Raw genomic sequence first — 15,435 nt, forward strand, 5'->3', positions numbered from 1 at the left:
CTGTATAGCTTAAGACGGCATTCAGTCTTAGGTCTGATTCAATAAACTGAGTAACACTGAAGATTTGTGAAGGTTTTTTTTTTAAACATATCTATTTATTTGTGAGAATTTTGAGAAACTTAAATAAACCTTTTATTCAGTTAGTTTTTAAACCTATAAGATCCAGTGACATATTATCAGCCTAATGTAGGTTTAAACTTTTTGTCCAACTGTTAACCTTAAGATGCCAATACGTGTAATGTAGTTTACTTGAAATCAAATGTTTTATGAGTCTGACTAGATAACACTTTTGTGACAAGTATCATACTTTAAGAGGGGCTGATGAAGATCTAATCACTTGTAATGTTGTTTGAAAGACGTGAGTACGAGCCGGTGCACAGGAAGTGTGCGCAAAAAGCACACTAATTTCTATTCTAATTAATAGAAAGCATTTTGTTCTAATTTGTCTCACCAAAGATTTCTGTTTGACAGCATCAGAGATATATACACTATATATACACTGCTATATGCCTCACTCTCAGCAATATACTGTTTGTATTTTCACCACATTAAAATAATCCACTATTAATGTGTATCACGTGGGAACTACACAGTGACGCGTGGTTAAAAGATGAGAAAATAAATTTCTAGATGCACGTTGTCTTGGCCTTCAGAGCAGTGAAACATCATGAAGACGTACAATGGCTGTCTACACGTGTTATTTGACTTCATAAGCAAACTACGAGCTGCTGCACAAATAGTAAGAGTCCTCCAACTAATGGGTGGATCAAAGCCAGGATTTTATCAGACCTCTCTAGTGGCAGCATGAAGAATTATGGGTAAAGAGAGGTCAAGCCATAGACCATTCCTTTGGTTTTCACAAACCGAGGAACATGAAGCCATTCCTCAGTTACTCAACAAGAGTTTACATTTAGTTTCATGTTTTAGAAGAAGAAGTAAGACTGACCGGTTAAGATGGGTCAGCACCAGATGATAATCTCCAAGTGAGTTTGTCAGAGGTTACTGTGTGGTGTTACTCTCTAAAATGTTTACAGTGGCACTTATCAATTTGACGTGGTATACCAGAAGAAAGTGGAGAGGTTTCTGTTCCCCAGTCCTGGACCATAAGGGTGTGTGTGTGTGTGTGTGTGCGTGCGTGTGCGTGTGTGTGTGTGTGAGTGACAGATGGCAAAACCTGAAATGCTGGCCTAGCGCTAATTTACTAGTCTATCTTTACAATAATGGAATAACCTAAAGAGAAAAAGTCATCCCATATTTTTGCATTAAACTGAATGAAGTCTTGTGAATCCCAATGAGTTATTGCATACAGGTGTTGCAACACATCTAAAAACTATATAGCCTAATATTATACTTTTTCTCTGTAGAGACTTTGCAGGTTTCATTTTCATCTTGTACTGTAATTTCTTAAAAAGCAACAGTCTACCTGCTTGATGCATATGCTAATACAACATATTATACAACCTGTGCACATATAGCTAATTAACTGGAGGTCTGGGTGTTGACATTTAACATCACATGCCCCCCTGCTGTAGCCTAATAGTCTGTCTGCATTAATGTGGACATGTTTCAACACTTTCTTTCCACGTGTTAGAATAACAAAGTTGAAGAAACTGGCAGTGTACCTGTGACATCTGTGGCCTGAGGTTGATCTCCTTCAGGTTGATGGTGTGAGGTCTCAGATTGTTCAGCAGTTGGCAGAGCAGCACCCCGTCCCGCAGGGTTTGCGCCAAGTCGAACACCTGCGCCGTGTCCGCAGTTACGCGATGGTTTGCTGGCAGCACTTTGCAACCGATCAGCCAAGTCGCACACTGCCTCCAGTACTCCATGTTGTCGGGGCGGGGAGGGGGGGAAAAAAGCAGTGTAATGCCAAATGTAAGAAAAACTTTGTTCCTATTTTAAACCTGTGCACGGCATGGTAGAGCCGTCAGCTTCGTCCGCTCGTCTCTTCAAACTCCAGCATCGCCTCTGCAGGACAGAGAGAGCTGCTGCAGTTTAAGAGCGCTCTGCAGCTCACAGCTGGGCTGACTGCCGTGAAACCCCCCTCTGTCTGTGTGAACTTCCCCTTCCTTCTTTTGTATTTCCACAGAGGTGGTCGTAAATGAAAAAGTTTAAATTATACAATGATTATACATCCCCTTGTGCTACTTCAGAAATGAGCAGGAGTTCACCTGCAGGTCGCAAATGTTGGTATTTTTTCAAAGTTTCTGATGGTTTTGTCAATGGACTTTCAATGGTTATTTCTGAGGCTGTAGTTTGTGGTGATATATTCACATCCTTAGCATGGATTAATGCAGTAATGTTAGCCTGGTTTTAAGGCCTTAACAAAATCATTTTTAGACTTTAAGAATCTTAAACTGCACAATTTGGGTTCATTTTTTTATACATAGGCCTACAAATTATTCATATTTGCATGACTACTGAATCTGAAGATTATTATTTTGATCAAATAGCATTGATTCTATAAAATGTCATAGAATAGTGAAACATTTTTAAAGTAAAACTCAAAGATAATTCATAATGATGACACAAAACAGATCAAATTAGCACATCTTCACATTTGCTAAGCTCAAAGCAGCAAGTATGTGACAATTTGGCTTGATAAATGCGTGAATTGACTCATTGTTGAAGTTTTTAGCAATTCATATTTTCTTCAATCGACTTATCGTTTCAGTGTTTTTATTCACTCATCCCCATAGGCTATGTTATGAAGTATGTACAGAGTAATCCTTTCACCCCCCACAGTTGCCCACTCTGAGCTTACATTCCATGTGGATTAAAGCAGCTTTGACAGGTGACTGTAATAAGAGATTTTTCTAGCATATGCCACTATGTTTCAATTTTAGTATAACCAGATAGAAAAGAGTCAAGATATCTGACAGTGACAGGGAGACATCCTCCTGCCGTGGGATTTACTGTAGATCGCTGTCATTAAGCCCATGACATAAACACAGGAAGGAAGCCGAGGGATCCCATCTTGTCTGTGTGAGCCAGCATGATGTTTCCTTGGACATCAGACTAGTGCAATTTCAACTTGTATTACAGGAGAAGAATTTGCTCTTGTTTGTTTATGTGTTTGTTTGTTTTATCTTTTGTAAAGAGTTCTTGGGTTTGTGAAAGGCGCTATATTATTACTTGAATACAAATAGGAGTCACCTAACAGCACCCATCTGATTGTTTCTACAATATCGGACGGTTTCCCTAAAAATAAATTAGGGAGAACATCTAATAATTGTTCAATCTCTGTCACATAGTCTAAATTGATTTTGATTGCCTTTCTGTAGGGGTCAGATGCCACAGAGCGCTCCTTGTACAACAAAAAAAAAACTCTATGTCTAATTTCAGCAAATGCTTTGTTGAAATTAGACATGTGTGAATTGTCCCAGAGCTCAGGTTGGATGAAAACAGGTTGATTAGACATAATTAATGGAAAGTGGGGGAATAACATAGCAATGAAAGTAGTTAAATTAATCATGCTTGAAGAAAATCTGAGTTGGATTGCCAACTGGGCAAGCGGGGCAAACACCCTGCGGCCCCAGAAACTGCCTGGAATAAGACCTCTGAATCACTGCTCATATTTATGCTAATCTAATTTAAAAATTAGTTTGGGTATGTGCGCCACCAAAGGAAAATATTAATTCACGTGATATGGGTCTTAAGACAAGTCCTGCTTTAGTGGCTAAATGAGGCCCTGTGTCTAGATTTAAGACAATTTTAAAATTCAGATTTGTCCTATTATGTTGCATATCCCTAAATCACAGTGTTAACTCAATTATTTTGCAGCAAACCTGTAAATAGATAGCATTCCAGTATAGAGAGATTTTTTGTATTAATATTAGTATGAAAAATAAACACCAATCAGATAAGAATTGGTATTTTACAACAAGCAGTGCAGGACACAGATCAATAAGAAGTGAAGAAAATGAAATTGAAAAAATACACAGACAGGGGACAAACTAAAGGAATAAACATAATGACTGCAGATGCTTTCACACAGATGCACTGCATTGTACAATCAAGCAATTGGCATCCATTCTTGTTCTGTGGTGTGTATACAAATGCTGAGCAGGCCCATTTGATTTAGATTTTGCAACAAGATGTCAACAGGAAAAAGATCTGAGTGACTTTGAAAGAGGGTTCATTGTTGGGGCATGGATGTCAGGAGGTTCACTCACAAAGACTGCTCAACTGGGTGCTGTTTCAATAGGAACAGTGACTAAAGTGACTGCATTTAGATCTATGGGAAAGACATCAGTAAATAGGGTCGGAAACTGTGGTCGACAACGCACATTTGATGACTGTGATGCTCATGCATTAGTGCGATAAGTAAGAAAAAACAGAGGAGTAACTCTTCCTCAGGTGACTGAAAATGTCAATGCAGGACGTGATCAGACTGTCAGCAAGAACAGTCCTTTGACAATTACTTTGAGAGGGCTGTAATAGGGTTGCAGTGCTAGACCCCTCGTTACAAAGATGAATGCACATTGGAGAATTCAGCGATGCAAAAACCATCAGCCCTGGTCAACAGACATGTAGAAAAAAAGTGATTTGGTCAGATGAGTCATCTTTTGGTTTATTCTCGTCAAGCAGGAGAAGCAGAGAACAGTACAGGCTGCTTGACCTCCACAGTGAGAGGATCCGGTGGCTCTGTCATGCTGTGGGGGGCATTTTGCTTACATGGTTTAGGTCCACTTGCCCCTTATAGGGAAGGATCACTGCAAACCAAGACAACGTTGTTCTGAGTGATCACCTTTATCCTGTGATAAACATTTCTATCCTGATGGCAGTGGTCTCCCATGGTTTGATGAGTATGAAAATGATGTGAGTCATATGTTTTGGCCGTCACAGTCGCCAGATCTCAATCCAATTTAACACCTCGGGGAAATTTAGGACAGACATGTTAGACAGCCCTCTGCACCACCATCATCAAAACACTAAATGAGGGAATATCTTTTAGAGGAATAGTGCTCATCCCTACAGTAGTTTAGAGACTGTAGAGTCAATGAAAAGGCACAATGAAGCTGTTCTTGCAGCATGTGGTGGCCCAACACAACACTAAGACACTTTATGTTGGTTTTTCTCCATGTGTACATTATGTAAGGGATAATGCCCGATGAAGTGTCCATTATCAGAAATTAATGGATGATGGGTAAACCAGCGTGTCGGATGGTTGCCTCCACTGAGTCCATTAGTTCCTGATTATGGAAACCATGAAAGGCATTATCCTGCTCACGCCATGGTTACTTGCAAAAGAAGACCACTAATTTATATTTTCATGCATTCTGAAATCGAAATCTAACATTGTTCACAAGCCACTACTCAGTTTCCCTGGTAACACCTGAGGGCTTGACTAATACCTGGAACAATCATTACCACCTCAAGTTGTTATGACATGGAAATGGTGTTCACTGCTCCAGTAAATAGGACAAACCTTCAACGTCACTAACATCGCATACGCATACAGTTGACAATTATGAGGAATTAATGGACACCCTGCAGCCAAACAGAATTGAGGATTTGCCCAGACCATTATATAATTCTGTGAATTGTAGTTTGGCTGCAATAGTCAAGCCCAGAGCTCTGAAAGATGAATGAGTGTGTGTGATGGTAATAAGGCTTCACAGCTGTTTTATCCTGTTGTCACAGTTCTTGTTGTTGTCTGGTGGCATTGGGCAAAAATGGGTGCCTAAATCGCTCTGTCTTGCTCTTTGGTAGAATTAGTCTGTGGCTGAATGAACTGCCCATTTGCCACAGTTCACCATAGAGTACTACTGCCCCCAGACTATCCAGCTCCACCCCAACCACAGATTTGGCTTTCCTGACCTCAGAGTCCACCCGGTGGGTCCCTCAGGGGTCCAGCAGCCCATATTTGCCAGTGTGGCCCCAAGCAGATTAATCCAGCCATGAAGATAATAAATTGTAAAGTAAGGCTCGACCAATACTGAATTTTTGTTATTATTATGCTCTCTCGTTTCTCTTCTGCAAACATCCGGATAAATTACTTGATTAAATTATTTAATTTAAATTTTTAATAATTTATTTGTATTATGCTGCCTCGTTTCTCTTCTGCAAACATGCAGCTGAATTACTTGATTCAATTATCATTATTATTATTATTATTTATTGTTTTATAAAATTAATATTTTTACAATAATAATAATTAATATTATTATTATTATTTTATTAATTTATTTTTATTATACTCTATTGTTTCTCTTCTGCAAACATCCGGTGAGAAAAAAAAGCGAGCACGACACCGGAAATGGAAGCCCAAAAAAAAAAAAAAAAAAAAAAACAGAAGCTGAACCGTCAAAACATAAACAGAGCAGGCAACCTTGTTTGAACGCAGCAAGAGCTGTTTATATAGTCTCTCTTTTACCTTTAAGCTTCATGCTTTATGCACGCTTTTCCTAATGTCGTCTATTCTCCGCCAGAGGATTCCCAGCCGAGGCACTTAGCTCAGCTGCTGAGTTGAGAGGAGAAGAAAATAAATCTGCAGTAAAGATTAGGACTAAACTAAGAAGTACGCCTCGTCGGGCCTTCCACTAGAGGTAACGCTAGCCCCCCCCAAAATGCTAGTTAGCTGCCACTGCTAAGTTAGCTGCTTTGCTTCGCTATATTTTTATTTATTTTAATGACAACCAGCTGCAAATAAAAGCAAGAGTTTTACTTTCGATATTTGCTAGCATTGTTAGTGCATGCTAGTCAGCTGTAGCTAACGTCAATAACAATAATAGAGGACGGTGCAGTATTAAAACAGGGGTATTAGTTAGGCCTGTGAGGCAGCTCGCAAATAATTTTCTTATTTATTTATTTTTTAATTTGTTACTAGCGTCTCTATATTTAGGTTAAATCAGTTTGGTTCCTAGTTTGGGAGCTACAGAGCTAACGGGTAACTCACAGTGTGGCGTGCAAAAGCTATGACTATACATAATGCGTGCAAGTTGCTTTATATATATTTGTGCATATGTAAATTTAGCTGTAAAGGTGGCCTAAATATTGTGTTTTTTTTAATTTGTGTGTGTGTGTGTGTGTGACTGGAATAGCCCCCCCCCCTCCTCGGGTCGACGTAGGACAAAGGAGACAGGATGGCAGAGGCTGACGGCAAATCCACGTTGCTTAATGGTATAAAGGACTAGTGCCAGATAATAACTAAACTATTAATAGTGGCCATAACTGTGCAAACTCTACTGCTCTTTATCTCTTGTCAAAGTAATTCAGAGGACACGTGTGTTTTTTAAAAATCTTTTACACTAGGTGGCTCTGAAGATAAAGACACAGGAGAAGATCAACACAAGGAGGAAGATGCCTCTGGCAGCAAAGAGGGTCAAACACAGTCTTCTCAGGATGGTAACACATCAATCTATTAGTTTAACAGCTCTTTAAAACACATTTTAAAGTGTCACTCTACTTGTCAGAGCCAAAATATATATTTGCTTGCAGTGGGTGTGGTGTCTTATTTTACCTCTTCACTTGGGTAGAGAAAGGTGGTTAGTAGGCCGCCGATATTTTCTGTTTACCGTCATTGTTATCATCACAATATTCTCACAAGTGTATGGCTACAGGTATTGTTTATTAGTTTTTGTGCAACAGCTGCTTGTCAGTCTTTTTTGTGTTTCATTCAATAAACATTAAAAGTTTATCTCAGATACATTCACAGATAAGAATCCACCCAGTAAGTCCTTCAGTGGGCCCTTGTTGTCGCTACACTACTATTCCTCACAGAGATGTAGTTTCATTTTCTCTGTTTGGTTTGCAGCCTAACACAAATTCACATTGATACAGTGTTCAGTAGCATGTGAGCCGCAGTTGCACACCTTTTATTGAATCTCCCAGTGAGACAGTATTGTCTTAACCTTATCCTCTGTGGCTCTGGCTTTCCCTATTTCTGTAGCTCCCAAAGAAACAAAAGAAGCATCAGGAGACAAGCCTATGCCAGATGTGGAAGGAGAGACAGGAGCAAACCGAGAAGGAGAGGATGAAGAGGACACGGACAGCATGGATGGCAGCGGCCTGTACTCCCTGACCGAGGATGGAGAAAGAGAGAGTGAGGGAGGCAGACGAGAGAGGGTAAAGGAAAAAGATGGCGGGAAAAGGGCAGCTAGAAAGAGGAACAGACCCGGTGGCGGCGGCACTACCAACCACTCTTCCAGCTCTGATGAGGATGACGATGATGAGGAGGACGAAGAACAGAAAGATGAGGAAGATGATGACGAGGCTATGGAGGCATGGCTGGGGGCAGAGCTCCGTGACCTGCGTGGGCCTATATGGCGTGCGGTACCCTCACTGCGCTCCAGAGAGATCGGAAGGGAGTCGCACCAGTTTGTGAGGCGTGTGTGTGGAGCTCGCGGACTGGTGCAGAGGCTGGAACTCCAGGGCCGACTGGAGAGGCACACGGGCTGCGTCAACACATTGCACTTCAACCCCTCAGGCACACGCCTGGCGTCAGGCAGTGATGACCTGCGAGTGGTGATCTGGGATTGGGCCGTCCGTCGTGCTGAGCTGGAGTTTGACAGCGGCCACAAGAGCAATGTCTTTCAGGTGAGGGAAAGCAAGGAAACAGATTTTAATGCAGGGACGGGATCACAGCAGAAGAAATTTCCCATTCCTCTTCCAAAATATTTTATTTAGCAGCAAACAAGCAGATCTGTGATTAACTCAGGCCTGCAGTTGATTTGCAATAAATTAGATTAAATTCATGTGAAGTTAAAAAACAGTAGATTGAAGTGACTGAGTGAGTAATCAGTGTATATTATGGTCAGAAACTTGAAATGAGTTTTCTCCCTGCCCACTGTGTGCATAGGCCAAGTTCTTGCCTCACAGCGGAGACTCCACCTTGGCCATGTGTGCTAGAGATGGTCAGATCAGAGTGGCGGAGCTCTCTGCCACCCAGCGCTGCAAGAACACCAAGCGGGTAGCACAGCACAAAGGGGCTGCACATAAGGTGATTGTTTTTGGCACATTTAAGACTCTGTTATGTTGAAGTTGAAGCACACTGTCATTGTCATTGTGTGATTGTTTTTCCTGTGTGTTTTAATTTCAGCTGGCCCTCGAGCCGGATTCCCCCTGCTCCTTTCTGTCTGCTGGAGAGGACGCTGTGGTGTTTGGTATTGACCTGCGTCTAGATCGTCCCGCCAAGTGAGTAATATTATTGTTGGGTTTATCAAGTTTGAAATTAGTTAGTTAGTTACCTCAGAAAAAATGATTTTACTCTAGCACTGATTTTTTGGTTCATGTTAGATTTTTGTTGAGACAGTCAGAGGTGTTGCTACAACTATTTTTACACCGTAGTTCCTGTCTGTAATCAGTGCTGATCAACTTCTATGTTTGAACATGTTCTTTTGCTAGTTTTTCTGTCTTTTCCATATGTCATGAGTTTTTTCTAAGACCATTTTTTCCTTTTGTGTCTCCTTACATTTGTGTTGCAGTAAACTGGTGGTCGTAAAGGAGGGTGACAAAAAAGTGGGGCTGTACACCATCTTTGTCAACCCAGCAAAGACACACCACTTTGCTGTGGGCGGGAGAGATCAGTATGTGAGGTAGGAACCAGCATGCAGCTTAACGTCTAGTTTTACTAATAATTCTTATAGAAAAGTATAATATTTGATATTTATTGTTAATGTGACTCCTCACTAGTTTGTTATTTTTTTTCTTACTGTTTCTTCGGCTTTCTTTAGGATCTACGACCAGAGGAAGATTAATGAGAACGATAATAATGGAGTACTGAAAAAGTTTTGTCCATCACATCTGGTATCCAGCGAGTCCAAAACCAACATAACCTGCCTCGTGTACAGCCACGATGGCACAGGTAAAATATTTTTTTACATTTTCCTGTCAGACGCACAACAAAAAGAAAGAAATGAAGCGGCTTACATGCAGTGTGTACAGATATGATTTAACATCTTAGGGCATGATGTAATTTCCATTCAGACCTTCCCTTTATCCAATTAAAATTTTAGGTCTGAATTAAATTTGACTAGAATACATCTTTATGTGATTTCTGAGTCATTAATGTTTTGGGCATATTATTGAAAAGGATGAGGCTTGTGTATGTGCCATAAAATGCCAATACTTACTGCCTTTCCCAGCCATCCTGATGCAAGTACCATGCAATGTCAGTGCCAGTCAAATAGAGTCTGGTCTGTTCTCTGTGAATATAAATCATCAGTGTGTGGTTATCTTTTCACAACACCGGTAAATTCAGGTGTAGTCAGAAGGAATCTAAACTCAAATTAACATATATATTTTCTTAACAGTTTAGCTGAGCTTGTTTGAATTATTTAGTGGTGAAATACATGAAAGGAAATTAAGCGCAACAGTTTGAGGCATGTCTGACTGGTAATAATCCCCACTAAGTGTTATTTCTTTTCACCTGTCAGAGCTCCTGGCCAGTTACAATGACGAGGACATCTACCTGTTTGACTCCAACCACAGTGACGGGGCGGACTATCGCAGGAGATATAAGGGACACCGCAATAATGCCACAGGTGTTAAATTCAGTTCACAGAAGTAATATATTACAATAATAGAGCAGCACCTTTGTACATATTCAGACTTCTTAAACTCATCTGTAATGTAAAGAGAAATTGACTGACACTTCTTCCTTCATCACCTCTTTCTCACAGTGAAGGGCGTGAACTTCTACGGGCCTAGCAGTGAGTTTGTGGTCAGTGGCAGCGACTGCGGACACATTTACCTGTGGGACAAGTACTCTGCTCGCATCGTCCAGTTTATGGAGGGAGACAGAGGAGGAGTGGTGAGTCAAAGATGGAGAGAATAATGTGTATGTTTTTGTTGTCTTTAAAGATGACTTAGCGGAGACTAAGACTGTACATATGAGTAGGTGGCTGGTAGTCTTACTGGTGCTCTTTAACATTTCATTGTGACACAGATTCACTTGTGGTCTGTGTACTGGTTTAGCTAAGTAAAGGTGTTGTATATCTGTATATCTGTATATCAGTAGAGTTAGCTTTTTTCTGCTGAGACATTCACTCCAAAGCTATTCTCTGTGAAATCTCCCTTCATCTTTATACTTTAACCTCAGTCCTTCTCTCCATCTTTGTCAACTACAGGTGAACTGTTTGGAGCCACATCCCCATCTGCCAGGTATGGCCACCAGTGGTCTGGATCATGATATCAAGCTGTGGGCCCCCACTGCCGAGGTCCCCACAGGACTCAAGGGCTTAAAGGAGGTATTATGTTCTCTTCTGACCTTTTACTTATTTACTACTACTTTATTTAGTTTGATTGTTGAGAGTTAGTTTTTCTAAATAGTTAACTGATTGCTCATGTTATTGTGAAGTTTTGTGTAGTGTGGAGATGACACTAACAATTATTTTCATTATCTATCAGTATCAATTTATCTAAAGTATCTCTTCAGTGTATCATAAAAAAACAAAAAAATACAGAAAACTTTAGGATAGGAATTAATTGTCCTAGAGGGAAATTTGCCTTGGACACAGAATGCTGCTGCTGTAACCCAATACCAAATAATTCAACAGTACTACAACTGGAATCTGACAATTTTTCCTTTTTTTCTTTAAAAAATGACTCAAAATGATTGATCGATGATCAGAATAGTTTGTGATTCAATTAATAATTGCTGACTAATCGATTAGTTGACCAGCTGATGTGGCTTTAGTGTAGTGTTACTGTAGTCCTAAATCTGCAATTATACTGAGTGAGTAGTAATGTTACAATGTGATAGAAATGATGGCCAAAACTACAAAAAATAATTATAACTCCGGTCATGACCTAATTACATCCAGGAAAAGTATTTCTAAGTGTGCATGCTCTCTTTCTCCACACTCACACCTGTAATAAATGGTTTGTTGTGTTTTGTCAAGGTGATGAAGAAAAACAAGCGGGAGCGCGACGAGGACAGCATGCGGCACGGCGACCAGTACGACACCCAGCTGCTGTGGTTCCTGATGAGACACATGAGGAACAGACGGCCCCCGAGGGTGAGCTCTCAGACAATAAACCAGATTTTGTGAAGTTAAGAAATGGTTTTGGTAGAATACAGTTTATTGGATCACTCTTCACTTGGAGATCAGAAGGAAGCTGTTACTGATGATGCTACTGGTGACTGCATTCAATTAAAGACACCATGTGAAATATTTGACCACTAGTAGCGCTGTTCTGCAGATTTGGCAGCTGGTGGCGGTAACATGCCAAGCGTAACTGTGCACATGCAAATATGGATGTGAACAAAGAACAATTTAAAATGTATAATATTTTATGAGGAAAGAAATGCATTCACCATGATTGTTAGCTCTGAGTGATACATACAGTACATTTTGGTGAGAAGTAAATATAACTTTTATAGGTTTGTTAATTAGAAAACTACAGGGACCCTTTAGAGGTTGTGTATTGTGCACATATGATACTTTTTGCCTTTACTAAGCATATACTAAAATACATTTTGGCTTTTTTTAAGCTATTTTTGTGATAAAGGAGTTGTTGGTGATTCAAATTTGTAAGAAATTATCGTTATAAATTTTCCACATATGTTTAACCAATGTCTTGGAGGTAAATGTGTTGTTGGTTAAGAGAGCAACATGTGCATGAAAATTTATAATCACTGCAATCATCTGAAGAAAGGATCTGCATTTGGATTTATTTGTAATTTTGTACTAAAAATGTACAGCACACTTTCCAAGTTTAAAAACCAGGATGGGGAGATGTTTGCATGCTGATTGAGTCCAAATAGTCTCATTCTTACTTTCCTCTGGTCTCCATCCAGGCCCGCCGTGAGGGTGCAGACCCAGACACAGATGAGTCCTGGAGCTCTCCAGATTCCTCTGATGAAGAGGAAGGAGGTCCAGACCACGTCCAGTGCATGTCCTCCTGAGCCACACACGCACACACACACACACACACACACACACACACACACACACACACACACACACATACATACATATACATACTTTATTGCCCTTGAATTGATGCACATAGGCAAGCACTATTGACACACTGGCACAATCAAACACTGATGAGCCACAGACTTGTTTTTTTTTCTTTTTTTCTCTTCCTTTTGGTTTATTTTTACACACACACACATACAATCTCATACAGATACACACATACATTTACTTAAACATACTGTTGAAGCAGAGTGACAAGAGATGCTTAATGCCTGGTTTCCCAGCAGTTACGAGTGTGAAAAGGCTGACTACAGAGTGCACACACGCTTCCAAAATCCTGATGTTTTGTTTTTTTTGACAATTGTATGAAGAGGTCTAGTGAGTGCTTACATCCCTATAAACAACTTGGAGACCCCCCCTGCGTGTCCATACATTATCTATATGCTCTACCCAGCCCCAGAACGATGTACTGTGCGTGTATGGCAACAAGCACCTCCACTTTACGCACCCTGTAGTAAGCTATACATCACCAGCACACAATCCCCCTCCTCTCTTTCTCTCTCTCTTAGTAACACAGCTCTTGCTCTCCACCTCCACCTTTCTTTGCTGAAGAAGAGAGGCTGAGCAGGGAGGAAAGGCGTAGAATCACATCTCTCAAACTATCCCCTAAATGTGACTTCCTTTTTAAGATTTGAACTTTGTAGGGGGGTAGACCCTCACTGCATCATCACCCCCAGTCTCATACTGATTTTCTTTCCCTGAAGCTTGAGCAGCTAGTTGCATTTATCACACGTTTTCTCTCCGAGGACTACTAAATCTCTACATGCTGCATCACCCTACATTGCTGCCCTCGGCTACTCCCTCCCCCTCCTCTTTTCCCATCACCCTCCCCCTCACTACGGAGTGCACTTTGAATCAGGGATGCTTTAGTTTGAGACACAGACAAAAAAAAACGTGCACTAAGTATGTGATTTTCAGGGGGGAAGGGGCAGTCGTCTTGTTTGATGCTTATATCTCTCATCGCAAAAAAAAACCCCACAGTGAAATTTAGTTATATTTTTCTGTTTGTCGTTGTTGTTTTTGAGTGGGACGGATATATATATATTTTTTTGCACTTAAGCATTTCTTGACTGAACTCCAGTCAAAAAAGGAAGGAGGTTTCTTTTTGCTTCCACCAGCCTTTTTCCTCCTCCTTTCCATCCTGGCACCCATCTTTGACAGGAAATCTCCAGTTCACCTCTCTCAGTGAACATGAAAATACAGAGATGGCAGGTGCTCAGCATGTGCATAGGATATAAGGACTGATTACAGGCTCTGTTGGGGAATTGTGTGATTTTTTTTTTTTTTTTTTGTAAGTGTCAGAACCGACCTGGATCAAATTGTGCAATTGTGAAACGCTGCGGATAAGCCAATTGAGATAGGAGTGATAAAGGGCTGCAGTCGTTAATGTGGCTCCTTAAGCGTCTCGAATCAATTGCTGAATTATATTTTTCAGATGAAACATTTGAACCAGGTCGGCCAGCGCACCGCTCATGAGGAATCTTCTGTCTGTTCTGTATTAACATTGGCTCAAAGAGGAGGACAGGGGGGCATCGGGGTCAATATGCTTGCCAGTCATTTGTTGTGTGAGAGCGATAAAGTCCAGCTTTTCTCATTTTCTATGAGAACTCTAGTTAGTTGAATTTATATGTACATATATAAATATATATTAAAACTGTAAAAAAAAAAATCAACTTTAGCAAATGCTGTTTGACTTTGAAAAAAAGATGTCAAAACATTTGATTGGTATTGATGCAGAGGTTTATATTCTATATGAGGACAAAGTACTTTTGAAATTCAGAGCAAAAAAAAAAAAAAGTTGACTTGAGGCACCATTTGTGTTCACTTTTTCCTTTCTGAATGACATCCCTCTGTTATGAACAGAACCGCTGTCATTTCAAGTATTGAAGTTTTGAACGTCTTTCTTGTTCAAGAAAAAAAGAAATCAGTATTTCCTTTCTAGACTTTGATCCATCATTTGAGACAACTGAATCCAGATTTTCCCACTGACTATTTTTGGCATCTTGTATACATAATGAGGCTTTTGATGAACAGGTTTTTCCACCACTGCCTAAAATTGCATTCTACCAGTTCAGTTGGAAAATATGTACAATTCGTGCAATAAACAAAGAGACAGTGCTCTTGATGTTGTCGTTTCATGGTCTCCTGTGTTGAAATTCATATATTTATTTTGTTCGGTTTGTACTTACATTGGTTACACTGAAATCCAGACTAATGATCAAAAGTCCATTCAAAGTGATTGACTATATCTTATTTCAATAATCGCTACTAGTCAGTATCAATGTTCAATAAATTAGCATGAAATCTAACTTTAATCTGATAGTATTAAAACTACATTGCATCTCATTTTCAATCATAACCAATATGATTTGTTTAGTTTGGTAATATTTCATTCATCACAGTGGATAATGTAAAACGTCTCATTCCCTTCCCATTAACTTCATAAAAACTCTTTTGCACTTTGTCTTGTAGATGTTATTCTAAAAGGATAAATAAATGTTGCTATTTT

The 15,435-nt window shown here is 40.0% G+C and overlaps 2 protein-coding genes across 3 annotated transcripts in view; one reads left to right on the forward strand and one right to left on the reverse strand.

Moving 5' to 3' along the window:
* Positions 1 to 1,826, reverse strand: part of LOC128368611 (guanine nucleotide exchange factor VAV3-like) — a 46,140-nt gene extending 44,314 nt beyond the window's left edge. Inside the window, exon 1 of the mRNA XM_053329464.1 lies at positions 1,623 to 1,826. Within this exon, the coding sequence (XP_053185439.1) occupies positions 1,623 to 1,826 (204 nt within the window). The remainder of the gene's footprint in view (positions 1 to 1,622) is intronic.
* A 5,123-nt stretch (positions 1,827 to 6,949) lies between these two features.
* dcaf8 (DDB1 and CUL4 associated factor 8) lies at positions 6,950 to 15,062 on the forward strand. Of its 2 annotated transcripts, XM_053329828.1 has the most exons (13): positions 6,950 to 7,122; positions 7,255 to 7,347; positions 7,892 to 8,538; positions 8,801 to 8,941; positions 9,041 to 9,135; positions 9,426 to 9,536; positions 9,675 to 9,805; positions 10,377 to 10,484; positions 10,623 to 10,753; positions 11,070 to 11,189; positions 11,844 to 11,960; positions 12,743 to 12,847; positions 12,996 to 15,062. In XM_053329828.1, the coding sequence occupies exons 1-13, from the start codon at positions 7,086 to 7,088 to the stop codon at positions 12,996 to 12,998; spliced, it is 1,839 nt and encodes a 612-aa protein (XP_053185803.1). In that variant the 5' UTR covers positions 6,950 to 7,085; the 3' UTR covers positions 12,999 to 15,062. The 2 variants fall into 2 exon arrangements, with proteins under 2 accessions (XP_053185803.1, XP_053185802.1); XM_053329827.1 differs by having other exon boundaries at positions 12,743 to 15,062.
* Positions 15,063 to 15,435: the final 373 nt, after the last annotated feature.

The sequence above is a fragment of the Scomber japonicus genome, chromosome 12 (assembly GCF_027409825.1).
Source record: "Scomber japonicus isolate fScoJap1 chromosome 12, fScoJap1.pri, whole genome shotgun sequence".
Lineage (NCBI taxonomy): Eukaryota > Metazoa > Chordata > Actinopteri > Scombriformes > Scombridae > Scomber > Scomber japonicus.